The sequence below is a fragment of the Aspergillus candidus genome (genome assembly GCF_002847045.1).
Source record: "Aspergillus candidus strain CBS 102.13 unplaced genomic scaffold BDW47scaffold_101, whole genome shotgun sequence".
NCBI lineage: Eukaryota > Fungi > Ascomycota > Eurotiomycetes > Eurotiales > Aspergillaceae > Aspergillus > Aspergillus candidus.
Genome location: NW_020194106.1, coordinates 4,660 through 30,448, shown reverse-complemented (window position 1 = coordinate 30,448; position 25,789 = coordinate 4,660). Strand labels below are relative to the sequence as shown.

Below are 25,789 nucleotides of genomic sequence, written 5' to 3'. Positions count from 1 at the left end.
TATATTGCTCAATGAAGTCGAGGTATTTCTCGAATTTATTCATGGCTCGTCGGCTAGTTCGTATGTACATCACATATGAGATCTTTGATCTGATCTTCGGGCTAGATCTGTCGAAATCGTAGCAAACCCCATACCCTCTAGATCACACCCATCATGCTCAATCCTCCCCACGCCTTCCCTCAGCATTAGGTCCTCAAATATATTCCGAGGGGTATCAATAGTCAATGGTCGTAAAGCGTGAGCCCTCAACGGGCGCTAGATGACTCGCATGTGACAGCAACCACGGCCACGAAATGCATGCCTGTCGCACAGGCCGACCTGCATAGTCGACCGCAACTCGTAGCGAAATGGCGAATTCGTCGTAGAGAGCGTGGTAACGTCTGGCAGACAGCAGGCATCATGCCAGCCAGCCAGGATCATCCCCACAAGGGGTGAAAAAGGTGAAAGGGAAATAAAAGTCAAGTAATGTCCCATCTACCTCACACATCCATCCCCTCCCCATCCGACAGATTACTCGGGGCACTGCTAATGCCCGACGAGTCGTTTTCCAGCATATACGGCGCTCGCGATCGAATCTGCGACCCCCACTCCTGGATGCTAGGCACGCCGCCCTCGATCACAATAGGATGCTCGTCGGCGCTCTTTCCCAGCACGGTACCCGCATATCGAGACTCCTCGCCCGTCTTGCTGTGTTTCTTCTTCAGCGCCGTCAAAAAGTCCTCCTTCTCCACGGCGGCCTCGGTGTCGACCATGTCGCCCTCGCTGGGCACGAAGCCGGCAATACGCCGGATCTCGTGGTTGGCTGGGCCGGTAAACCATGATATGAAAGCGTCCAAGCCGCGCATGTCCTCCGAGCCCTGCCAATCCTCCTCCCACTCGCGCAGCTGTGGTCGTAATGCCCCGGCGTCCTGGAGTGCCTGGTAGATGTCTTCGAGTCCGGGAATCGGATCGCTGGGGTGCGCGTTGGCGGCGTGGTCTGCGGCAAATGAGGCGAGAATCATCATGTACCGGCCAGCGAGATCAGCCACGGTGTCCAGCACCGATGGCCGTGTCGCGTGGAAGCCGGCGGCTCGAAGGATCTGAATGATTGGGGGGCGTAAGAGGGCGTTGTGCAGGTTGGGGGCGGACATGCTTGGTGGACGAGATCGGTTGTGTTTGTAGCTGGATCTGTCGTATATCTATGGATGAATACCCTGAGAGAATTATGAAAGGGCGAAATGGGGAATGAGGAGTTGTTGATGTTTTGCAGTGAATGAAGCAAGATTGATCAATGGCGATTGAACGCGGTGACCGAAGGCGGTGTGTGCAGCTCCTCTTCTCCGCGTCTCTCCCATATCTTCTTCTCTTCCCATTCATCTCTTCCTCTCCACACCTCACTGTGACCATCGTCTTGTCCCAGCATTTGCTTGGGGCATCTAATCTATCAGCATGTCAGAATCACGCCCTCCGATCAAACTCACCTTCGGCAAGAAGAAGGCCGCCGAAGATCCTTCCAAGAACCAACCTCCGCCTCCCTCTCAACCGCCCGCGACCGAGCCCCCCCAACGCAAACTAACTCTCAAGATTGCCCGAAAGCCCGAGGAAAATACGCCGAAGGCAGAGACTCCAGACGAAAAACCCAAAAAGAAGAAGCCGGCCAAGAAACGTCCCGCGGACGGACCGGCATCGATCGAAACACCTGCCGCCTCCGTCACCCCATCCGGCCCCAAACGGTTGAAGCTGAACCCGTCCAAAAAGCCCGGCGTCCAGTCGATCCGCATCAAGAACAAGGCCCTCGTGCCTTCCCGACCGGTGGGGGTAGGCTACGACTCGGAAGCCTCAGACACCGAAGCCGATCCCGCCATCGAGGAACAATTCATCCTGCGCATGCTTCCCGGCGAAGACTGCGAACATCTCCGACGCTCCATCGCCGAACGACGCTTCGACCGGTCCGAAATCTCCTTCAAGCCGCTGAACCGCGAGGGCCGACGCGCAATCTTCCGGGTCCGCGACAAGCAATACGCCGCGGCGCTGGTCGATCTGCCGTGTATCGTCGAGGGGATGAAGAGCTGGGACCGGCGCGGGTGGTACAAGTCGGCCGACATCTGCCAGATGCTGCTGATTCTCGGCACGGTGGCCAACGACCGTGAGGCGCTGGAGTACCCTTTGCCCGCAGATCTCACCCAGCCGGACGAAAAGACCTTGCAGTATCCACACGGCCTGACGCCACCGCTGCGGTGGGTGCGCCGGCGCCGATTCCGCGAGCGGGTCAGCACGCGCACGATCGAGCAGGTTGAGAAGGCGGTCGAGGACTTGATTGCGCAGGACGAGGCGGCCGTGGGCCTGCCGCGCTACGAGCTGATCGACAGCGCGTCGCTGAACCGCGCCGAGGGGTTTGTCCAGAACGGGGAGTACGACATGGACATGTACGACGACGAGCAGGACGCCGAGGGCGAGGTGGAATACGGCATGGAGGACGGGCTCTTCGGGGACGATATGGAAGACGCCCTCGCGGCGGAAATGGAGGCGGCCCTGGCGGCTGGGGACGAGCCGCCGGCGCCACCCGCACCGACCGACTCTGGGGTGTATCAGGCGGGCACGCCCACGGCCACGAAACCGCCTACCCCAGCCGCGGAGTCGTCTGGCGACGAGAGCGACGGGTCGGACCGAGACGACGGCGACGAGCCTGAGGAGGAACTGGACGACGAGCAGCTGGAGCAGCAGCAGCAGATGCAGCAGCAGCGGGAGGAGATCGCAGAGCTGGAGGCGCTGATTCGGGCGGACACGGCACGATGGCAGACGATGACGAACCATATCCTGCGGGGGAAGCTAGCGACGAAGATCCAGAAGCTGAAACGGGACTTGGAATTGAAGAAAGTGTCTATTGGAGAAGGGGATGCGGATGCCTGATTATCTGTGCCACACTTACTACGTTTTACTACTTAATGATACCCAATGCATATTTACTTCACTTGAATCAACTAGCATATCAAACTCAACCCTCAACAAACAACAACACTCCCACCCATCCCATTTCATCCCATCCAATCCATGAAATCATAAATAAAGAAGCAAAAAAAGGTCAAACAACCGGCGACCCCGTTCCCCTCCTCACAGCCCCCACAACATCCAACCTCTCCTCCTCCATCTTCCGCCGTCTCAGCGCCTCCCTCTCCACACTCCCGACGTCCGTCCCAGGCGACGACCCCTCCAGTCTCTCGCGCAGCACCCGATCATGCTCTCTGCGTTTGCGGCCCATGTGCGCCATTAGGTCGTCTTCTTCGTCGTAGCCGTCGCATCCTTCGAGGTGTTCCCTGGGGCTATCATCTTTGATATTGTTGTTGATGACGTTATCTCGGGAATCGTCCTTGACGGCATGCGCGATATATCCTTCGCTGGGTTGTTGTTCGACGCCGTAGCCTATGTTTATATCGTTTTTGATATCGGGGCTGGTGTTGGCGCTGGAAGCAGAGGGATAGGGCGATGACGAAGAAGAGGGATGGTGGGATGTGTCTTTGGCTGCGTCGACGTCAATATCCCCTGCATGCCGAGTAACCCTCGCCCCCTGCCTGGTAAATTGAGATAATAGGGGCTGTTGCTGGTGGGTAGAGAGAATGCGTTGTTCCGCGGGAGTGTGCGAGACGGGGTTGGAGGGCTGGTTGTAGGCGGCTTGTTTGGGGGGTTCGGGGAGTTGTTGGTTTTTCATTTTCCTTCTTTTACTTTTTTTTTTTAGTTCACTTTTATAGAAAGGAAGAAGAAGAATTGTTTATTTAATGCGTTAACAGAATATGATGGGTGATGGTGAGGTTGTAAGACTGGGTTTGTAGGACTATATACTATGATATCAGGTGACGTCAGTGGTCGGATACTTTACAATGACTATCCATGTATGCACTAAGCTTACTTTATATTACTGAAGTAGGACTAACAGTATTAAGTTGTGGGTCAATCTAGTAGTTCAGCATGATTGGTTGACTGCTGATGAATTTCTAGCATCGATATACTAGCATCCATCACTCTTAGGAATCCACTACACCGCACCGCAAACCCTCCCATAACAACACTCAACACACAAACTACCTAACTACCACCAGCAGGCCCCGGAGTATACCCATTCGAAAACTCCACCCTCTCATCAAACTCATCCGGCGCCAACCTCCTCAGAAAACCCCCCTCAACAAGCGTCTTCACATTACTATACGCCAAAAACTGCGTCCCCATGCCCGGCTGCTCAAACCAAGGCGCAATGGGCCCCAACCCCACTACAAACCCCTTCGTCACCTGATAAACATGGTAGTTGAACGGGTAGTCACCGTCGCGCGACACAAGGTTACTCGGCGGCAGCGAGCGCTCGATATAAGGTGCGCCCAGCGGCGCCAGGAAGGACCCGTACTCGGATCCGAATCGGTCGAGTTTCTGCCCCACGGGGAGGGTTACGTTGCCCAGGATGGGTTTGTTGTCGCTGTCGGCGACGACGTAGCCGTTGGAGGGCGGGTAGATGTAGGTTCCTGCGGGATCGACGGAGGTGGCCCATTTTTTGAGGAATTCAGCCGGGCAGAGGTCGCCGAGGGCGGCGTAGGTGCGCAGCTCGTTGCGGAGAGGGAATTTCTTGGGGGGGTGAATGGGTCCGAGGCGCGAGTCGCCGCAGATGAACGAGGCGTTTTGGAAGGTGACGCCTGCGCAGGGGTTGGGGTGGCAGTGGGTGGGGATGAGGGGCTGGTTTGTATTGTTAGTTAGGTTGTCTACTACGTCTGGGATTGGGGGACTGACTTCGCTGCGGTCCTGGACTGCCTGGGGTAGGGCAGCGGCAGAGACGGCCAGTACGAGGAGCGAAGGGAGGAAATGCATGGTGGGTTGTGGTGAGGAATCAGCCGGGGAGGGAGAATGAGAGCGCGGTGCGAGCTCTATTTATTCTCTACTGTTCAGCTCCCCCAGTCCGTACGATGCCAGGAGAAACACATTGTGATGGGTGGCTGGCGCGTGCTTGGCAGCTGAAAAGGTCAGGTCCACCCCTGCAGGCACTTTCTCCATCTGGAAGACTATCGCGGTCAAGGTATCAATAATTCATGCAAAAGGGATGATCTGCAGGACGCTAATAGTGTTTATAGTGGATGGAGCTTAGACAAGGCTGATTATAGTAGATGATCTAGATCAGAAGGTTTGTGGAAGAAATTTGCAGGGCGGTTGAAATGATTTTTACATTTGTCATGAGCTGGACTAAGGAATGCTTGGAAATAAACTCATTAGAAATAGCATATGATTTTGTGTCGTAATCTATTCAATCGTGTAGTTTGTTTATATGATCTGATGAACTTGGTGGTTCGGTGGAGTTCGGTCTGGATTAGGGCTGGGTCTAAAATATATGCACTTGGGGAACTTGAGTGTTCCAGTATAACTTGGATTTACAGAGAATATCTTTGACAACCAAGTATAAATATATATGTCTGGATTACGGGAGTTGGCTACCCATAGCTTATTAAAGCCTAAAGATAATGTAATTTATCTTGATCTACTAACAATAATTAGCTGGAAACATACTATACAATCGTAAAGTAGATCGTAACCTAGAAACTATAGTAGCTAGATAATAACTGTAATAACTTAAGTAACGACGCTCCACGTGCCGGAGGTTTTCCACGCGACTTCTACAGCCCTAAATAACTTTATATAATGCTCTCTCGTGGCTTTATAAGTCTCTGTAAGACTGTAGAAACTTTACCTATCTATTATAACGCCCCATATAAGGTCCTGATATGAGTCTATCTCTATGTGAAACTTCTAAATATATGAAGATCCGATCACCCAATCATTGTATACACAGTCTGTTCAGCACCCATTCCACTCTCCCCCTGGCGCGTATGGTCCTAGTAGATATGCCACGTTCAACAATGCGCGTAAGAAGAAGGAACTCGCGCCTGCATCAGACGTCGAAATGTCAAGGTCATTGTACCGTCAAGTGAGGCCAATCTCCTTGACCAGCTCATTCATGCAACGTCATTTAGCAATAACCCCAGCCTTTCCCAACCACTCATATGCCTCTTCATATACCCCCCTCGCAATCTCCTCCCTCTTCCGCGCACTCGCGCCCCCCTTCTTTCGACCCGGCGACGCATGAGTAAACCCATGCGAACACTCCCTCGCCAACGTCCACTTATACCTCCCCGTCTCAAAGTCCTCCTCCTGCTGCGTCCCAACCCTTCCCTCCAGCCCCGCCAACCGATGAATCATCTGCTGCGCCTCCAGCCGGAGCATATCCCACTGCGCGCCGATCATATAAACCCACGGCGGGAGGTCATCCCGCCCCGCGTATTTCGGACTAAGCAGGGGATCGCGCCGGTTCTGCCCCACGGACACATACCCCCAGTCCAGCCACCAGGAGGTTTTTTCCAGCCAATCTGGCGGACCGCCCGTGTACGGTCTCGAGTCTAGCTTTTCATTGGGCGGGTGTCCGAAGTCTACGATGGGGTAGTAGATCACGGCTGCTTGGACGCGGCCTTTTAGGCCGGGGAGTTGCGAGGCGGACAGCGCGAGGTTGCCGCCTGCACTGAAGCCGCCGATGGCGATGCGCGTGGGGTCGATTGGGAGGGTGTCGTCTGCGAGGACGCTCTTGGCGACTTCGGCGATGTCATATGTGGCAATTGGGAAGGGGTGGAGTGGCGCTTTGCGGTAGCTGAGGCTGACGACGAGCATGCCGGTGCGGTTGGCCCAGGCGCTGCAGAAGGGGTCGTCGATTGTGGCGTTGCATAGTGCGAAGCCTCCGCCGTGGATGTTGAGGTACAGAGGGAGGAGTTGGCGCTTGGAGGGGTCGTAGGTGCGTGGGTAGAAGATGTGGGCTTTGAGGGCTGGGCGGCAGGCGTAGCGCTTAGTGAGGGTAGGTTTGGTGCCTGGTGGAGGGGGGTGGATGAGGCGGAGGTAGAGGAAGTATAGCTTGGCGAGGGATTTGAGAAGCCAGAGTTGGAGGAAGCAGTTGAGACGGTGGGCGAGTGATAGTCGCTCTTTTGGGAGAGGAGGGAGTGTTGTTCCTATCGACATTTCGTCTTTGTCTAGATTTTTGGTAATGTTGCTGCTGAGGAGAAGAAGAATAATGAGGAAGAGGGGTGGTCAGCATAATCAAGCTCCATGTTGGCGAGCTCACCCAGTCAGGCTAGTCTGTCATGTTGGATGGATCTGTTGGGATATTCAGAGTAAGCATCGTTCTGTTGGGCTGGCCAACTTCTTAGTTTTATGAACTCCCCCCCCCGCAACAAGCAACAAAAGCAACATCGTCGTGTCGAAATTCCCTCTTCCCCTGATGACATATAATCACATCGTAACCAGTCTATCCCCAGGAACCAATACACTAAAAGTGATTGAACATCAAACATGACGATGTGTTTGTCGATCATCTCCGGTGAGACACCACCAACATCAGCTTAACCACTAGGTCCACACTCACTGAGATCCATCCAATTAGTCCATGGCCAACAAAGCCAAGTCGTCTCAAGCCGTTCAGAGTAAAGTGGCTGCGCTGATCCCTGTTCGTCCCTGGCGGGTGTTCCCATCGAGGTGGAGAGACTACTGGATTGGGCAAATCAGTTATGCTTGCCATATGCCGACAGATCTGGGTACCTTGCATGGATGCACTGCATGTTGGTAGCATCCAATGACGACGACCCGTTCCTAACCACGAGTGCCAGCTTCCGCTTGGGTACGAAAGACACCTCACAGACGGACAGAAATGCTGGAGATGGCGATGGGCCCGCATTTGATCGCAATGGCAAATAGACCATAGGCAGAGACTGCATGCCCTGAGCGACCTCGTGGCCAACCGTCGCAGAACTTACAAAATCATGACTTCCTCGTCTCCGTTGAACGATTTGTAATGGTCTCTTATGTTGTCCACAGACCACCGGTAGTTGGACACTCCCACGATGAGCGACAAACGCCCAATGACAGCATCCCTCTCAAAGAGGAAAGCAGACAATGGAGACCACTCAGACAGACCTACCTCCTCATCTGAAGATAGCAACGAGAAGCCACCACCTAAATCACTCAGATACAAATCCACCGTCTTCTTCCTAGCTCTTGTCGCCGTCGGAGACAGATTAACGTTGAGAACCAAGAATGCGTCAAGTGGATAATAGCCCTAGCCCATACCGTTGGCAGGCACAGACAAGATGTCCGGCGGCAAGACCGCGCTGGCTACATTGCTTGCAGTATTTTGCACATAAATTAGAACAGAATCACAAAAACAGGGCCATAATCTGGAAGAGAACAGTCGTTCTTTTCACGGGGGGAATGTCTTTCGATCGAGATCGGTGTTCTCAACCATTTCCACGGTATCTGTCGGCAGAGCCGGTCGACAAGAAAAATGTCTTGAAAGACACTGTGGACTGTACTGGAATTGGTTTCTCACATGATTTCTGTCTATCAGAGAGCCTATGCAGTACACGTAGGCAGAATGACAACAGTGGCATCAACCTCTTCTTTCTAGAATGGTTATGGTTCGTGGTGATACGATAGACGATAAGATAGCGATAAGATAAGGCTCCCTGTGTAACTGACATAAGCATAATGCAATGCACCCATGTGACAGGGTTCGCCCAAACGGGGAATAACCTCGGATATAAAACTACCCCATGTCCGATTACATGATCATCTCCTGCTCAACACTTCCCCAGACAGCGCGTCCTGGATTAGAAGTAGCTTATGATTACCGCGGTCTGAATTATCATCATCACTTCACCCTCTTATAATCCCACCCGCCCCCGCATCCCCGCTCCTCGAATCCGTCCAGAAAACAAACAAAGACATCCACCATGTCCGCCCTCTTCACCGTCCCCGTCACCTCGACTGGCGGCAGCATCGTCTGCTCCAACCCGGGGCCCGAGAAGAACATCTACCTGCTGACCTTCACCTCTCCCCCGGATAACCGTCTGACGCCCGACCTGATCAACGCCTTCCTGCTCGCCCTGGACATCATCGAGCACCGCTATCCCAAGGGCGTGGTCATCACCACGAGTGGCATCCCCAAGTTCTACAGCAATGGCCTGGACCTCGACGTCGTCGCCGCCACGGAAGGCTTCCTCGAGAATGCCCTGTGGAAGATCTTCCGCCGACTCTTAACGTATGTCTCCTCCTTCTACAACATAACAACCACAGCAGAACTAACCTTACAAAAAAGCTACCCCATGCCCACCATCTCCCTCCTCAACGGCCACGCCTTCGCCGGCGGCTTCATGCTGGCCATGTACCACGACTACCGCATCCAGAACCCGGCCAAGGGCTTCCTGTGCATCAACGAGCTCGAGTTCGGCGTCCCGCTGCAGTCGCCCATGATGCACGTCTTCCGCGAGAAGCTCCCGCCCGCGACCTTCCGCACGGTCGTGCTAGGCGCGAAGCGCTTCGGCGGCCCCGAGGCGCAAGCCGCGGGCATTGTCGACGGGCTGGGCGGTCTTGACGAGACGCTGGCGTTTATCCGCGAGCGCACCCTGCACAAGAACAAGGCTGACACGGGTATCTACGGTACCATGAAGGAGGAGGCGTACCGCGGTTTGCTCGGGATGTTGGATGATCACGCGGGTAACTTGGCGTGGAGGGAGCGCGTTGAGGCTGGGAATGAGGAGAGGGCGGTTGATTCGGTGAAGGCTGTGGAAAGGTTTGAGGCGAAGGCTTCTAAGCTTTGAGCGCCTTACTTACTACTTTTTTTATTGCACATAAGGGGCGTGTGAGCTGTATATATAAAGATAGACAGGACTGCTGTATAGGATTATCCAAGATCAAGGCACTGTATGAATTGTCCCAGTCGGATAATACCTTTGGTAGAATCGGGCTATATCCGAGCCAATCAATCTAGTCAACACGTGCCAGCAGTATGGTAAGGCTACACATGCACTACCTGTCTTACCTCTTACCTGATAATAAAAAAGTACTAAAGTATTACTATTGAATCAACCAACAATGAACGGCGCGCTCATACGGCCGATCGGCCTAGTCAGCCTCGTCGGTCTTTGCGGCTTTTGCAACATCGAGCAGCGTCCTGACATCAGGCCATGTCTGATGCAACATCATCGCATGTATAAATACTGATCTAGGACACAGATCAATTTGTCAAAATGTTTATACTTGTAATACTAAGTCCAATTTACACTGCCAACCCAACCATTTACAGTCCTTTATCACAGCCTCCCCGCTATATATATACATCACACCACTAAACGCCACTAATTACTATATACTACCCACAGAATCAATACTATGACCCTCCGATCCCTCCCCCGCCCAGTTAAAATCGCAGGCACGCTCACAATAACCGGCCTCGCCCTCTACGCCCTCACACAATCCCGCTCCAGCAACACCACAGAAACAAACCCACCGGGGGTCTTCTCACAATGGGGCCCCAAGTCGCTCCGTGTGCGCAGCGTCGACACCGTCAACCATAATACCAAGCGGCTGGTGTTTGAGTTTCCAGATGCGCGGGCGAGTAGTGGGTTGTCGTTGACTTGTGAGTATTTCTTTTCGGGTATAAACCTGCCCTAGTATAGTGCTGATTTGAATGTTTTGTAGCGGCGGTGCTTACGATGTGCAGGCCGAAGGGTAGTTGGGTTCCTGTGATAAGGCCGTATACACCTATTAGTGATTTGAGTATGTCGATTTCCTTTTCTTTTCCTATCCCAAACAGAACATAAAACAAGACTACATAATCCGCATAACCAGATCGACAACATCGCTAGATAGTCAACTGACTCGTCCAGATAATCAAGGCCACCTCGAACTAATGGTCAAACACTATCCTAACGGCAAAGCTAGCACCCACATTCACACCCTGAAACCAGGAGACACTCTTACATTCCTAACCTCCCTCCGCGGCTTCGCTTGGAAACCCAACCAGTTCCCGCACGTATACCTCCTCGCCGGCGGGGCGGGCATCACCCCCATCTACCAGCTAATTCGAGGCATCTTCAACAACTCAGATGACAAGACCAAAGTGACGCTCGTGTTTGGCGTTAATACCGAGGAGGATTTGCTCTTGCGCAGCGAGCTTGAGGAGTATGCGCGGCGCTTTCCGGACCGATTCAAGTATATGTATACTGTGAGTAGGCCGGTACGGGAGGACTCCCCGGTTAGGAAGGGGTATGTGGATGAGGAGGTGTTAGGGAGGGTGGTGGAGAGGGAGACGATGGGGCGGTCGAAGGTGTTTGTTTGTGGTCCGCCTGCTATGGAGAAGGCCTTGGTGGGATCTTGGGGGAAGAGTGGAATTTTGGACCGCTTGGGGTGGGAGAAAGATCAGATTTTTCGGTTTTGATGTTTAGTTTTCCCTTGTTTCCCCCCCCTCTGTTTCTACTTTTGTTGATCGGTCCTTTGGCTTTTTGGTTGATAGATCGTGCTGTGCAAACATTGGTACTCGCCATTCATCCATCTGGGTATATGTTGGCCTCTTACTGATAAGACCAGTAGATCAATTAGTTCTCAAGCCGAAACATCCCCCCATGCCACCCGTACGCGCGATTCAGACGACGCCCATACCGCCGCGCCATCCGGAACGGAATCTTCCCCTGCGGATGTGGCTCGTGGAACTGAATCCCTCGCTCGATGTCCAGCGCGCGGGGCGTGAATTGCCAGACCGATCCGTAGAGCTTCTCCGCCGAGAAGCCCGTGGAGGCCATCGCGTGCAGGAAATCAGTCCAGGCGACCTCCCCGGGTTGGGAAGTGCGGCAGGGCGCATAGAACACCGTAGAAAACACCCTGAGAGCTCGTTTATCCACGGCGAAGGTGGGCTGCACGTTGGGGCCGTGGCTTGGTGCGTCATCGGCGAGTACAGCGGCGACGTGTGGGAGACGTGTGGTCCCGCGAAGTTTTGACTTCGGTCGGTGGGCGAGGCTGTCGCCGTCTGGTTGGATAATTTCCTGCGTGCGCCGCTCGAGCTCGAAGTGCATTTGTGACAGTGGGAGATGCCCCTTTTCGGTATCGGAAGTCCCAAGGGTAGGCGGAGCGGGACCGTCGTCCACCCAGCCGGGGGTCCTGGAGAGGATGCGCTCGTTGGAGAGCAGATTGCGGACCGCGGGGTGCGGGAACAATCCGTTTTTGTCGGTATAGATGGTGTCGACTCGTCTCCAGAACGCGTCCAGCTTGGCTTCTGCTTGCTGCATCGCGGCGGTAGTCTCGCGCGTGCGCCGCTTGTCCACGGGGTAGTAAAATCGCCCGTCCGTCGGATTCCCCATGCCCGCCAAACCGGCGGCGTCGATCATCTTGGTGAACGGTGTCCAGTCTTTGAGAGTTTCACGAACGTCCTCTAGCAGCTCGTCTTTCTGACGGGCCATGGTGATCTCAAAGCTTGCGGCCCACGGCTGAAAGCCAAGTAACTGCCGTTGACACAGAGACAGGGACGATATACCAGAAAATCTTTCCAGAACATGGGGCGAGAGCAGCCCTTTTGTGAACTTATCTTTCTCAATCAGAGTTTCGAGTTCATCGACCAGTATATCGAGTCCAACTGAACGGCAAGTATCCTCGTACCACATACTCTCAAGTAGCTGAACGAGGCGAACGCGTCGCTTGTCCGCGCCGAGACTTACTTTGCACACATGCGGATTGCGTCTCTGCTGAGCTCCAACTCTGTGTCCACGCGCTTGAAGAACCGACGCAGAGGGGGGGATGGCGGCACCGCTGCCTGGAAATTGACCATTGGCGCCTTGATAGAATTCTCCAAGAATCGGATCAGCCTGCAGAAAGCCCACTCCAGGTCTTTGGGAAGGTCATCCTCCGGCCGTAAGTCCTGGATATGCTGCGAAAGCAAGGTTTCGATATTGGCGAGCTGGTGCCCGATTTCATGCCAGTAGCACAGAAAGATATGGGCTTCGCAAACCACCCGGGTAAGAACTCCATTCCACAGATTATGGGCATGGGATGGACTCGTCAGGTGGTGTAGACGGCCAGACGCGTCAGGAATCAACTCTTGGCGGTACTCCTTCTGGTCCAGCGCCTGTTGGCGAAAAACCCCGGGTCCTCTCGCAATGCCCAGAGGTGGTCTTCGGCGGCGGCGCGCTTAGCACTGAAGATGCTCCGCAGGCGTTTGATATCCAGGCCTGCGGGGACCCGATAGGGGGCCTGATCCGCTCAATTGATCAGGAGAGTAGAGGAATCTAATATAAAATTTCCTTTTTCTCTTCTACTCAACCATGCCTTGTTGATGATGGATTGATGAAATTCTGTCAAATCCGACTCATATAGACTGTCGGTCTCACGAGGTTAGAGCAGGAAACAAAGAAGCCAGTCTTTGTCTTTGGGACAGTCTGGTAATACCGTCCCTCCAGACCATGTGATGCGGATACATTGTCTGGCATGGTCAGGTGTAGTGAATGTCTTCATTCACTGGGGATCTTATTGTTCTGGAGCAAGGCATCAGTGATAGTAGATTTACTGGTATCTAAGAGGGAAGATGAAGAAGCCATAAGAACCAAGACAGCCAGGCCCCCACCCAAAGTTTCCATATCTATAAAAAGTAAGATTATGAAATTTCTTATGTCTTCTATTACCTAGAAAGACGCAAACAAGTCTTCTGTAGTACTTCTTTCTTTCATGCACTTCTCCATGTAGAAAAGGCATGTTGATTGTAGAACTAGCCTGTTAGTGGAAGGGCTGTGTACTAAAGAGTTATCTAGTATAGGTCCCAGTGCAGTTCAATGTATATTATACATATTCCGATGAAACTACTATACTTTACTTTGCCTGTTGGCTTTGTGTTCTTAGTCTTCTTCTTTCCATAGAGCTCTCATAAAACAAACCTAGTGGTTTACTTGTACAGACCATTATCTAGTAGTCTTATCTGGTTGGAGATCTTATATATATGCCAGTGGATATTCAGTTTTATACTAGACTATCATGAACAAGGAGTTCCTACAGTAAGTTTAGAGAAGAATACTGGTGATAAAGAGTGAACAGCCTATATTTACTTACTCGGTTCTTCTTGAACATGACATTCTCTCATATCTCTCCTATCTCTTCCCCATAATAATATGGGACTCCCTCCCCATTGCCCTAGCGATGACACACCTTCACCCAGCTTAACCTAACCAAACACCATCAACGCAAGCACCACAACTATGAGACAACTCAAAAGGGCTCGCAGCCTGCCGCCGAGGTATGTCACGATGTTCCACGAACTCTCACTGTCCGACTCACTCACCCTCACTCACTCACTCACTTACACTCCCACCAGGTTCCCTCCATGGAAGTCCCCAGACTCACCACCTGCCACCTCTTCCCTGGAGACTCACCACCCAGCAAGAACCTCACCTACCACCACCATCCCAACCGAGTCTCATTCACCAAAAACCAAACGCAAGTCCAAATCAAAATCAAAATCCAAGACCAAGCCCAAAGAACCCATCATGCCCAAACGTACCCTCGCCGATCGCTCCCCTCATCAGGAGGCTGCGTCCGTCAAAGCCGGCAATGCCAACACCACAGCCGGCGCCAGCCCCGTTCCCGCCCCCAAGGGCAAGAAGGCTAGAGCCAAGGCCAAAAAGCAAGACAAGGCCAAAGCAGAAGAAAACAAATCCAACGTCGCGATGGGACCCCCCGAGACTAAGCGCCAGGACGTCAAAAAAGAGTGCCCTAAGCTGGCGCTGGCGCGGCTCTGGGCTAAGAAGGCGGTGGATCTCGAGAAGCCGTTGGACGAGCTCCAGTATTCCATCAATCCGATTCCGTTCAAGATTGGAGAAGATGGTGTAAGTTTTTCTCTTTTCCATTCGTTCATATTGTTTCCTAAAGGGAAGGAATTTCCATGCTGTTTTGTAAATTATACTAACTCAATCAGAAAATACACCCCGCCGAGCCTCAGACTATCCCCCGGTATGAGGGCTCAGTGCGCAGCATGTCCGCTCTGACCAAGGATGCTATCGCGGACATCCTCAGAAAGACCAAGCCTGACTGTCCCAAAGCGCAGGCGTGGATCAAGGCGCAGGAGGGCAGCAAGCTGGCGCGGGAGCGCATGCAGGCGACTATGGGTGACAGAGAGGATCTTCGCAAGAAGGTGGTTCAGAAGATTCGTGACCAGGCCCGTCTGGCGGCTGTGCATTCTGGGGCGCCGAAGCATGAGATTAAGAATTTCTTGGCGGGGATCCCTGATCGTAGGGAGGAGGTTAAGGGGCAGGATGAGAACATTCGTGAGAGACAGGATGAGGGTCAACCTCAGGGACAAGACGGGAATGGAATTCAGGGACAGGGTGAGGAAGATCCTACAGGCCATGGGAACGCGATGGACGTCGACATGGAGGACGACGGTGAGCAGAGGAATGCGTCCTATGATAGTGACGACGGCCACAGAAAGAAGAGAGGCGGTAAGAAGGAAAAGACCCTCGAGGAGCGTCAGTTGCAGAGAGTCATTGATGCCCATGAAAAATTCCTTGTGAAGATGAACGAGATCACTTCGGGACTGAGGAACATCTAAGTTGCTGTCGTTGCTGCTGCTACCGTTCGTCGGCGGCGGCGGCCTGAGGGCCCTTCTTGTCTGGCTTTGTTGTTCTTGTTTCTGTCTCGAATACAGTTGAACACGAATTGCTGGACATACTAGGGGACGACGCGACCGAAGATTTTCGTGTTGCAGTTGGACCATGGATGCGTCATGAATCGTCAAAGGTCGATGGATACGGAGCGGTACTGTACCATATGGAACTTGTACTGTACCATAGTCTAGTAGCTTCATTCACACCAGATACGATCTCCACCATTCCTCCCTCACGTCTTCTTGTTCTTGCCTTCCGCCTTGGCCCTCTCCGCCGGCGTTTCTAGTCTATCCACCAGCGGCCGATACGGCGACGCAAGCAGATGCTCCGGCGCTCTTTGCTGCTGCAACGGCTGTTGCGCAGATGAATCCCGCCTCGGGTCCCCCGCCAGTGGCCGCCGTCGCTGTTCCTCGTGCATCCTATCCAGCGGCTCGCCGACTACCTGATACTTGGCCCAGTTGACGGGCGGCATGCGGACCACATTCTGCGGCGTGGGTATTGTATCCAGCCGGGCCCGACCACCACCTTCCTCCCGGCGCCCCCCCTCTTCCTCCTCCTCCTCCTCATCGTCATCCTCATCGGCCGTAAAGTTGACAAACCCCCCGGGATCCGCAGCGGAAAGCCGTCCCGCCGCGAGCTCACGCGCAAACGCCTCCGGGTCGGCATCCGCCGCGGTCTTCAGTCGCTCCAGGGCACGGATATCGCGTAAGCTCTGCTGCTTCTGCATCTGCAAGATGGAGAGCGCCGAGCGGAGCGCGATGGCGTCCGGGTTGTCGGTTTCGGAGATCGGCACGGGCGCCGGCTCCGCGGGCGCGAACAGCGGTGCGCTGGCGGCGGGCTCAGCGGGCGGAGGCAGATCGGGCGCGATGGAGGCATCGGAGGCGAGTCGTGTGGTTGGGGAGGGGGAGGTCGCGGGCGGGACGATGGGCGGTGCGACGCCGGTGGGGAGATTTGGGACGGGGGCGAGGTGGGCGAACACGGGTGTTACGGGGGAATAAGGCGGGCGGGGTGGAGTCCCTGGTCGATCATCGGGGTTGGGATCCTGTGGGGGTTGTTGCAGTGGTGGGTTTTGTCGTTCTTGTCGTTCTGACATGGTGGTCGTTGTTGGAGGGAGAGAGGAAAGGAGTGAGGGGTTCGGGTTTTGAAGCGATTGGGGTATCTTCTAGAATCAAGAGGGGAGTGGCTGGTGCAGCTTATTGTTGGCATGCGGGTTGGGAATGACGTCTGTCGGCTGCTTGTTTGTGGCTGGGCCGAGCCTATGTGTCACATCCGTGCTGTCAGTGTTGCGGAGATATGGGAGTTTTATTTGATCAAGATGATCCTCGTAATACATACTGTAGGTAAGTTGTCAACAGCGAGAAGATAGATCGCATGGGGAAAGAGGCAAAGAGATCCTGCCCAGTGGGGAAGTCACGACTCACCAGTTAATGGTGTTGTTGCCTGAGTCACGCATGTTGATACCACCACATCCTATATTCTCTATATACATGGAACTCATGGTTATACTAACGAAAGTATCGACGCCTATCCATTATTTTATATTTTACTTGAAATAACTGATTTGCACTTGCTATATGATTTGCATATTAATTGCACCACAAAATACTAAGCAGGATCCTCAGTCCGCAATTCCATCAGTCCACGACCAGCGTCCAGCGGTACAATCACCACCAAAGATCAACCTGATATTCTAGGTACTGACTAACCACTTGATATCTGTCATATATTGAGATACTCTACCTAACTGGAACACATGTACGTCTATCAAGATCACTCCAGACAGCCATAATCCCCCGACAAAATCCTAGATCCTGTCAAAAAGTCGCTGCCTACGCTACCTCCACTGCTCTGCTGCTGACCTGACCCTGTCTCACGCTTATGATGTACAACAGAGTGCCGTTTGTTTGTATGTCGTGTAGCCATGTCTTGCGGGGTGGTCTAACGCTCCGGTGACACATGGCTGAGCTCGTTCAGCTTGACTCTACTGGCCGAGTGATCAGTCAGATTGTCTGCTTTGCCAGGGGATTCTGCGGCGGGACAGGCACTCCCTTAGTATGCCCAAACCCTGCTGTTCAATCTTTGGTATTTTCTTGCACTTATTTTCACACTCCATGACTACTAGCTAGACAGCAGATTTGTCGGCTCATCTCTATTATTGATGATGTTATGTCCCAAACCCCCGGTGGGGGCGATGGCCTATGGAATTCTCCCTGCTGCGTCCATACGCCCTCTGTCTATCACAGCACTATTCCAATGCATCATTGCTTACGCTGTGCCAGAAATTTTCACAGATCGGTCCTACTCCGTTCTTATCGAAACTGCCTTCTTTCGCTGCACGAGCAACGCAGAATGTCCACATGGCAATCCACCAGCAGCTACACACTTGCACACTGATGGTGAGTTTACAATATGATTGTAAGGGCATCCCGATGTGCTTCGGAGCCACCATATTCGGACACCCTTCGGCCGATAGAGAGCCAGGTACGATGCTACTGCAGCATCGGGCAGTCGACTTCCATCCGGCCGGTTGGGTGACGGTCGAGGTTGTCTTGAAGCTTGGTTCTCCATTTGAATCCCTACCATCATGGTATACTGCGAACGCTTGTCTTTGCCTTTCCGTGACTGTGGGGCTCTTACGAAATGTACTGGTTGGTATGGTAACATATGCTCGATTAGGTTGACAAGATACAGACCCTTCACAAAGACATGAGGTAGGAGTATAGGCTGTTTTTCCATGCTCTGAAATGGGTACCCCTGCAATGTTTACATTATTGGATGGACTCGCCGTGCAAATATCACAGAACATCTCTCCTACTCAGAAAGTTGTAAAGGCTGGGAACACACCTGCTTTGAAAGCCTCTCGTCAAAGACTCAAACTACTTGTTGCAAATTGTTTGCACCTCTATATCTACTAGGGAGATCATTTTGGAAGATACGGGATTGGCCAAGACATGTAGCCGACAATATTAAGTGTTTAATGCAAAACCCACTGCTAAAGATAAAAATATAATGCATCACAGACCTACATAACTTTCTATATGATTGGCCTTGTTGGGGTCTACTTTCTCATTGACGTGGAAAGATGAAGCCAGTCGGCTTCATCAAGGTAGAACTCATTACTTACAGCTAAATGTTATAATCGTATTAGGCAAAGTTTCAGATACCAAATTATTTGAATGTTAGACGGGGGATATTTCAAGATCCTAGTAGCAGCGATTGGGACAGATAAATATTCTCCGTATAAAGTGCCCATGGCATATGCACCAGTAGAGATACCCCCCACCAAATTGTCCAGCCTCAACTACCCTCCGGTTCAGACCCAGACTGTCCAAATAACAGCAAGCAAGAAGCCAAACCCCATAGCAGCACAAGCCGTGTCCGAAAATCAGCAGAAACCACATGACAGAAGCACGACCAGGGCTTCTGGCCGGTAACCTTAAAATGCCACGAGCACAGGATCATACCGAGCATCGCGTAGAGATTAGGGTAGTATTGCAAAATACCACAGGATACAGATGGCTAGGATCCAACCTGTCACTGGTTACGGTGTTCCCACATCTGACACCACAGGCTGTCAAATTAGGCGACGCAATGCATATCCGGGCGATTGTCGCACAGGGATCCCTCTCACTCTCTCACTCACGACCAGGCATGTGTGTCACGCCCCAGGTACCTGAATCTGGAGCCTTACTACTGACTGAAAGTTCAGAGGAAGGGATAAGCGGCGACATGAAACACCGACCCCGACTTGGGCCGTCTCGGCGGATTCCTGCCCTTCAGCCCGTTCCGGGCCTCGCCACGTGGGCCTGTCCACCACCTCCTCTTCCCTCCTTCTATTCTGTTTTGCTTCTGCTTCCAGGATGAGCAGTAGCTAGCCTTGTTTTGTGTTTGTATTCTAACTGACTGCTTGGTGGCTGGAAGGATAGTCGTCATGTCAGACTGGCGGTGAGTTGATAGACAGAGCCTAATTTCCTCCATTCCCATCGCCGAGCGTAGTTGCTTCATTGATGCTTCCATATACATACACAGGTCATCTCTCCCGAGGAGAAGAGGAAGCCTTAGGGCCCCGTCAAACACCAGCAATCCCGTCCGATCTAGTGTCAGAACAGGCGCCATGTGGCTGGATTCGGGATACGTTGATCACCATTCGCCGCCGTCCACATCACATCACTTCGTATAGCAGTTTGCTTTGTCGTCGGTCCCGACAATTGACCGGTGGGGGCGCAATTGCTAGCTTTTTCCTCCCCGACAACGCCGTGAGAGACAATAAGGTGACGAGTCAGACCTGGGTACGAGCCTGGGGGTACGAGGGCAAACGATGGCTTTTTGACCACGAGGGCGCCAAGGCAGGTCTAATCGAGGCGGCGCTTACGGGGGGGACCAACCGGTTGATTTATGTGTTTGTTTACTTTTTCTTGTCTTTCGCGTTGCTTCTCTTTTTTGTTTTTGTATTTTATAAGTTTTTTTTTTTTTTTTTGTTGTTGTTGTTTTGCCGAGAGCAAATAAATGTAGCCAATTCCAAGGAGGTACAGCGTCGTATGTATGGGTATGTCAATTAGGGTAACGAGAACGACTCGAGCTCAATCATTGAATGAATGAATAGTTACCAACCTCTCACATGGTTGACAAATAGTCAAGACAACAGCACGAGACCAAACCAAAATGGTTGAACCCCCCCAACCAATGAAACTGTCGTCTAGTTGATTGTCCACGCACGCCATGCCCGGGGAGTCCAGTCAACACGCATATATCTGGAGTAAGACATTTACCTACCTACCCATGAGATAAGTTACTGCAGGTCACGGTCAGCAAAAGATGGACGAAACTGGGATACATATAATATAAGACCACACGATGCGATGCAGAGACCCGTCGAACAACCGCCTGCATGAGCTCGACTGAAACCGACCCGCCCCGGCCCCCCGGATAATAATTCATTCGGTATACGGCTGGGATGACTGTCTAGTCTGCGCCGCTGAGTTAAGCGGGCTAACTAGCTGGCTGGATGAATGGATGACTGACAGGGCTGGGAGGTCTAATCAGTGAATCAGTAAAGGTGGAAAATGCTTCAGACGCATGTGCGTCGAGTTTCATGGGTGTTCATGGTGGTCGGTGGCAATTGACGACTGATGCCACCAACGGGTACGTACATGTACATGTCACCTTTTGGACACTGTATGCTTTTTTATTATTTATTTGTTTATCTGTTTATTTGTCTATTTCATTCAATTTTACATATTACAGGTTTTTCATATTTTACAGATTGAAGATCGACTCCTACCTCTTTGACCATAGGAAGATCCTGGACTCCAGCAGACACAACGGGTATTCACCTATCTGGTCAGTTCGTCGAGCGACAGGCAGCATTAGCCCCAACGTCAGTAATAGACTAGTAGGCTAGTGCATGTACGAACCCTCGAGGAATAGTACCAATCGGGCAGAGATAGACCGACCTCACCATGTGCAGCCGGAGCACGTTCACGCCAGACTAAAACGAGGCAGAGGGCGGGAGGATGGGGACTGACGCCGGCTGAACACGCGGGTTGTCAGGCTAAGGCGAGAAGACCATCCAATAGCGCCGTCTTAACTTGGGGGATTATACGTTAGGCTGTCTTCTACCTAACCCTATATGTGTCTGGACGATCATGGATCAGGGATTTATCTTAGGCTCTGACGCATATTTTTTTTTCTTTCTTTCTTTTTTATTTATTTATCTAATATTCTTTCCAAAAAAGAAAGAATATTATTAACGTATTTCCTGACTGACCTGGCCACCCCGACCGACCCGGCCACCCTTTTTAATATCCCCATATTTAAAATCTTGAAGCCTTTCAGCTATTAATCATACTACTAAAAAGATCTAAATCATCAAAAAACTTGGTGGAATAAGAGGAAAGGATCTAATTTGTAATATCTGCTTTGAAAAATAATAAAATTTCAAGTGTTTGTTGCGCTGCAGAGGTTTTTAGCATACTATACTCTATTCTTTAGGATTATTTAAAAGACTGCTAATACTAGATAGAATAATATATAAATAATTATAGACTATCTCAGACTCAGGAGGATTCTTTAATAGAATAGATTTTATCTAGGGATACACATAGAGCCGCTTCTAGATACTCTTATATATAGGAAATAGCTAATCTTATTCTCTAGATAGATAATCTAACTAGATATAGATTTATTAGCAAGAACTAGATATCTATACTTATTTAATGCTGTCTGGAGATCTAAAATTATTTTATATATAAATATAATTATTAACAGGCTAAATGTAAGGATTCTAAGATAATAAAGAGATAATTTATAAAATTACAAAGAATTTAAATACAGCATGATATTCTACTTAATAATATTTATAATTTTAATAAAATAGGCTTTGTAATAGATTTAATAGTTATTATAAAGATAATTACAAGAGCTGATATACTTGGAAGATCTTATCTTATTTAGCCTGGTAACTAGAAATAGATTATAATAGTAGAATATATTAATTCAAGTAATTAGAGTCTTTCTTCTTATATTATCTTTAAAGAAAAGATTCTTATTAAAGAATAGTATAAAGAATATAGTATATCACATGACTAGAGGATTAAAATTAGTTAAAATAATTAGATAATAGATAAGATAGGCCTGTAGTAGCTTTAAAAAATATTTATTCCTATAATAACAAGCTGTACAGTTAGTTAATATTAGCTACTTATTTTAGATGGTTATAGAAGTTATTTTATATCTACTTTTAATAAAGTATGCTGTGATAATAATATTATTATAATCTATATGTCTTCTTATTCCTCTTATCTCTTATAATTATTAGATATTAGTTATTTTAGTTCTTTAAAGCATGTGTATAAGACTCTTATAGAGTTAAAAGCATGGCTAGGATATAAGTATATTAACAAGCTTGATTTCTTATAGACTTATTCTATTACTTACTAAGATATTTTTAGACCTGAAAGTATTTGGAATAACTTTATTACTACTAGAATATAATTATTTAATTCTTAACAAGTGCTTAAAAAGCTTTATATTATAACTATACTATCTTCTCCAGGAAGCTGTGGAGGTGAGAGGACTTTTATTATCTTCTTTACTCTTATAACACTATATACTATTTGTTAATTATAGAAACAGGCTTCCTCTATTAAAAAGCTATTAAAAAGAGGCTCTTAAAGTCTCTGTACACTCTTAAAAAGAGCTCTTCAGCAGATTATAAAGAGTTATAAGATGACTATATATAATACTACTATTTTAATCAAGGAGAACCATGAACTCCATGCTAAAAATAAGAAGAAGAAGCAAAAAAGAAGCTGTTCATGATATTAAATAATTTCTAATAAAGGTATCTCAATGTAGGAGATTAGGGATCTAATATATCAAAGAAATTAGCTAGAAAATAGTATAGAGAAGGCTATAATAGATTCTGTATCTCTATCTTTAAGCATGCCAAGACATGCTCTACTAACATGCTTTAATTATAATATTTAAGGGCATACTAGAATCAAGTATCCTACATGTCATAGTTAATTATTTCAATGAAAAATGTGTGTTTAAGTGGTTGAGAATAACTTCAAGTTCTTCAAGCATGATTGTTTTTAAAAGGGTGGCCGGGTCGGTCGGGGTGGCCGGGTCGGTCGGGGTGGCCGGGTCGGTCGGGAAATACATTATGGTTATCTTCCATTACAGCTACAAACACAAGCGTAACACACAAACCACCCCCACCCCTGTATCCCACCCCATCCATCAACCCTACTTAGCACACAGAGCCATGCCCATCGGGTCTCCGCATGCATCCAGACATGGGGAAAAGAGAGTCCGAGGCTCAGATTGGCCATGAAGATGATATTCCTCAAACCAGGTGCTAACCAGGATGTGTCTCCAGCAGGGTGTCGTGTGCGACGTCAACACGGATGGATGAGCACTAGCGACTAGATTCTTTGTATCGGACACCCTATGACAACTGATTGTGTACGTTATGTGTCGGTGTCCATGCGGGCGCCAAGTCTTGAATGACAAATAATGGAAATTAAGGGCCATGCAGCATCTATACTGTGATTGTGAGGCTTGAAACGTCATTGTTTATACTGTTCTATAGTATGTGGTTAGTTGATTGATGCTGGGCTGTGTGGTTTGATGATAGAGATGGTGGAGGAGGCTGTGGTTTGACATGACCGGATCTCGATTTTGTCTTTGTATGTCTCATTTAGTAGGTGGTTAGGATTAGAGTATAGCTGTTATCGGTGTAGATGAAGCCGGCTTTTAATATCATGATAGGGTACGATGCCCGGCCTGTGTATACTCCCCGACTCGATCACACCGGCCGATCAAATCTATTCAAATTTGAAGCTTCATGTCTCAAAATACTCCAGTGTTGGAGCAGCTCACCGATTATCTTGTATCACGACAGCCTCTACCAACAAAGACGACACGTCCTTAATATCAGGATAGGTGTCGATCTAGCCTCAAGCTTATCCACTCAGCTGGGACCATCAAGGCCGTATGATATCCAGACATCTGGACAGCCCTTCATCTAATTGACGCGCGTATTTTAATCGGGGAGCTTGCCTTGGTATCATAGAGAAAAAGCGCCTAAAAGCACGCTATGGGATCAGAGGCGTAATATCTATTGACCGTAAATATTAGCAAGAGTGAGATGGGAGGATTTCGCATATATACACTCGAGATGAACAGTGTATCATTGATACACCTAGAAGAATCGACGGAGATAAAAACGAGGGCCTGAGTTTCTTTGCAAATTGGCAAATCGTGAAATATGAAGGAGGCAGATGACACTCAATGTGCAGTCGATCTAGTAAACAGGGAAGAGCACTGCAATGATCGACTTACGTTGCACCACTACTCATAAAATCCAAGTGCCTTTCTACATGAGTAGTTACGTGCACATATTCATCAGTAGTGATAAATAAATGCACGATATGTACGGGGTACAGACGAAGCAGAACTATCTACCCATGAAGGCAAGCCAAGTCCGGCACTGCTCCAAAACGGCGTACAGACAACCATCTGCTGTGAGAGCTTGCCAACTAACCGTGCACCGGGTGTCATCATCCCAGCTATTGAAGGCCAACGATAAGCCCCAGATAGAATAAATCAAATCAGTCCACGGGCGAGTCAGTGCTACACAGCGGGAGGTTGTGATTTGCGCGCGCGTGCGACGCTAGTCCCGGCGGCGACGGCGTTCAAAGTGTGAAATGTCTTCCGGCCGGATGTAGGTGGGAAGAAGGATTTGGGTGGAACGAATGGGTTGGCGGGGCCAATTACTCACGTTAGGTCTATCGTTGTTTGCCCGCGGAGGTGTGATGGGAGAGTGATATCGATGGAGACTAAACAAGCGAGCCGACCAGAGAGTATGACTCGAGTCGGTTATTGACTACCTCTTTTTTGAGGTCGCTTGGGGATTAGGGCTGGGAAGTACTATATTCCTGATAGATCTACGTGATGATACTGAGAGAGATGTGTGATCTATCCCGAATGAGAAATATGCTCCTCAGTTTAGCTTTACGAGGGGAGATATTGATAGCCGGCGAGTACAAACAGGGTCCAAAGGTCGATAGGTAGTCAAGCCCATGGAAGAAGTTACCATCGTGACCCGATCCAGACCAGCAAGGGCAACGTTGGTTTCAACCAAGTCATCAGCTACACCACGGTCTCGAACAAGTCGGTGAAGCAGCCCGCACTAACACCAAGCCAGATTCCCACCGGCATGAAAGGAGCAGTCATTGACGGGGTGAACCAAAACCAACGAGATAAGAAAAGTTGAAAGTTCAAGTTCGAGTTCGCAAGTAAGGAAGGGCGTGTCTCTCTGTCTCTCATTGTGGACACACACCATCTGCGCCAAGCCCACATGTATGTGTGGAGGATGTTCGGTGCATTCCTCGAAGCGGGGTTTTGTCGATAAAAAATCCTGGGCCGGTCAACTCAACCACGCAAGGTTTGGGGCGCTGGCTGGCTGGCTGGAGGTCGATAAGTATGACTAGTACTTGCATTTGGCGCCTCCCTGCGCCGGAGGAAGAGGATGAATGATTATTCCATTCCACCACTGGAGATTGACATGGGAAATGGGGGAGAGGGGAGGTTAGGGTGGTGACCGAAAACGACTAGTTGGTATCTGGGACCAGGGGGCACCTTTGGATCGAAAGCGCCACGCTTTGTCTTGTCGTGTCGCACGCGTGTTGTCTGACTTCATCACTCGGACAAATTCCTGAGGGACTTGCTAGTAATGCAAGACATATTTTGACAGAGACTGATTTTATTTCGTTTTATTTCATTTCATTATCATTATGTTTTTTTTTTTTTTTTTTTTT

At 50.1% G+C, this 25,789-nt stretch overlaps 14 protein-coding genes across 14 annotated transcripts; 6 read left to right on the top strand and 8 right to left on the bottom strand.

The window, feature by feature from the left end:
• Positions 1-33: 33 nt before the first annotated feature.
• Positions 34-1,389, bottom strand: BDW47DRAFT_114332 (Bromodomain associated domain protein). The gene has a single exon (XM_024814633.1). The coding sequence runs from the start codon at positions 1,128-1,130 to the stop codon at positions 480-482; it is 651 nt and encodes a 216-aa protein (XP_024667262.1). The 5' UTR covers positions 1,131-1,389; the 3' UTR covers positions 34-479.
• Positions 1,355-2,889, top strand: BDW47DRAFT_130537 (transcription initiation factor TFIID subunit 7 family protein; the record flags this gene model as incomplete). Its single annotated transcript, XM_024817128.1, has 1 exon — positions 1,355-2,889. The coding sequence occupies exon 1, from the start codon at positions 1,429-1,431 to the stop codon at positions 2,887-2,889; it is 1,461 nt and encodes a 486-aa protein (XP_024667261.1). The 5' UTR covers positions 1,355-1,428.
• A 39-nt stretch (positions 2,890-2,928) lies between these two features.
• BDW47DRAFT_6348 (uncharacterized protein) lies at positions 2,929-3,731 on the bottom strand. Its single transcript, XM_024819491.1, has one exon. The coding sequence runs from the start codon at positions 3,683-3,685 to the stop codon at positions 3,062-3,064; it is 624 nt and encodes a 207-aa protein (XP_024667260.1). The 5' UTR covers positions 3,686-3,731; the 3' UTR covers positions 2,929-3,061.
• Positions 3,732-3,930: 199 nt separating this feature from the next.
• BDW47DRAFT_6347 (TNT domain-containing protein) lies at positions 3,931-4,881 on the bottom strand. Its single transcript, XM_024819488.1, has 2 exons — positions 4,750-4,881; positions 3,931-4,695 (listed from the first exon to the last, which is right to left on the bottom strand). Exons 1-2 carry the CDS (start codon positions 4,825-4,827, stop codon positions 4,060-4,062), a joined length of 714 nt encoding a protein of 237 aa, XP_024667259.1. The 5' UTR covers positions 4,828-4,881; the 3' UTR covers positions 3,931-4,059.
• A 1,076-nt stretch (positions 4,882-5,957) lies between these two features.
• BDW47DRAFT_130535 (alpha/beta hydrolase fold protein) lies at positions 5,958-7,082 on the bottom strand. Its single transcript, XM_024817127.1, has one exon. The coding sequence runs from the start codon at positions 7,009-7,011 to the stop codon at positions 5,974-5,976; it is 1,038 nt and encodes a 345-aa protein (XP_024667258.1). The 5' UTR covers positions 7,012-7,082; the 3' UTR covers positions 5,958-5,973.
• Positions 7,083-7,560: 478 nt separating this feature from the next.
• On the top strand, positions 7,561-8,185 carry BDW47DRAFT_114328 (uncharacterized protein). The gene has a single exon (XM_024814632.1). The coding sequence runs from the start codon at positions 7,890-7,892 to the stop codon at positions 8,097-8,099; it is 210 nt and encodes a 69-aa protein (XP_024667257.1). The 5' UTR covers positions 7,561-7,889; the 3' UTR covers positions 8,100-8,185.
• Positions 8,186-8,625: 440 nt separating this feature from the next.
• Positions 8,626-9,690, top strand: BDW47DRAFT_114327 (enoyl-CoA hydratase/isomerase family protein). Its single transcript, XM_024814631.1, has 2 exons — positions 8,626-9,085; positions 9,143-9,690. Exons 1-2 carry the CDS (start codon positions 8,778-8,780, stop codon positions 9,642-9,644), a joined length of 810 nt encoding a protein of 269 aa, XP_024667256.1. The 5' UTR covers positions 8,626-8,777; the 3' UTR covers positions 9,645-9,690.
• A 525-nt stretch (positions 9,691-10,215) lies between these two features.
• On the top strand, positions 10,216-11,263 carry BDW47DRAFT_121377 (cytochrome b5 reductase family protein; the record flags this gene model as incomplete). Its single annotated transcript, XM_024815618.1, has 3 exons — positions 10,216-10,462; positions 10,525-10,602; positions 10,713-11,263. The coding sequence occupies 3 exons, from the start codon at positions 10,216-10,218 to the stop codon at positions 11,261-11,263; spliced, it is 876 nt and encodes a 291-aa protein (XP_024667255.1).
• A 79-nt stretch (positions 11,264-11,342) lies between these two features.
• On the bottom strand, positions 11,343-12,672 carry BDW47DRAFT_6308 (uncharacterized protein). Its single transcript, XM_024819478.1, has one exon. The coding sequence runs from the start codon at positions 12,477-12,479 to the stop codon at positions 11,421-11,423; it is 1,059 nt and encodes a 352-aa protein (XP_024667254.1). The 5' UTR covers positions 12,480-12,672; the 3' UTR covers positions 11,343-11,420.
• Positions 12,673-14,348: 1,676 nt separating this feature from the next.
• Positions 14,349-15,409, top strand: BDW47DRAFT_121376 (uncharacterized protein; the record flags this gene model as incomplete). Its single annotated transcript, XM_024815617.1, has 2 exons — positions 14,349-14,687; positions 14,777-15,409. 2 exons carry the CDS (start codon positions 14,349-14,351, stop codon positions 15,407-15,409), a joined length of 972 nt encoding a protein of 323 aa, XP_024667253.1.
• BDW47DRAFT_6298 (uncharacterized protein) lies at positions 15,272-16,656 on the bottom strand. The gene has a single exon (XM_024819477.1). The coding sequence runs from the start codon at positions 16,555-16,557 to the stop codon at positions 15,697-15,699; it is 861 nt and encodes a 286-aa protein (XP_024667252.1). The 5' UTR covers positions 16,558-16,656; the 3' UTR covers positions 15,272-15,696.
• A 246-nt stretch (positions 16,657-16,902) lies between these two features.
• BDW47DRAFT_114319 (uncharacterized protein) lies at positions 16,903-18,347 on the bottom strand. The gene is made up of 2 exons (XM_024814630.1): positions 17,744-18,347; positions 16,903-17,516 (listed from the first exon to the last, which is right to left on the bottom strand). The coding sequence occupies exons 1-2, from the start codon at positions 18,268-18,270 to the stop codon at positions 17,465-17,467; spliced, it is 579 nt and encodes a 192-aa protein (XP_024667251.1). The 5' UTR covers positions 18,271-18,347; the 3' UTR covers positions 16,903-17,464.
• A 370-nt stretch (positions 18,348-18,717) lies between these two features.
• On the top strand, positions 18,718-19,906 carry BDW47DRAFT_114318 (uncharacterized protein). Its single transcript, XM_024814629.1, has one exon. It carries the CDS (start codon positions 18,864-18,866, stop codon positions 19,326-19,328), a length of 465 nt encoding a protein of 154 aa, XP_024667250.1. The 5' UTR covers positions 18,718-18,863; the 3' UTR covers positions 19,329-19,906.
• Positions 19,907-24,970: 5,064 nt separating this feature from the next.
• BDW47DRAFT_114315 (uncharacterized protein) lies at positions 24,971-25,476 on the bottom strand. The gene has a single exon (XM_024814628.1). It carries the CDS (start codon positions 25,329-25,331, stop codon positions 25,122-25,124), a length of 210 nt encoding a protein of 69 aa, XP_024667249.1. The 5' UTR covers positions 25,332-25,476; the 3' UTR covers positions 24,971-25,121.
• Positions 25,477-25,789: the final 313 nt, after the last annotated feature.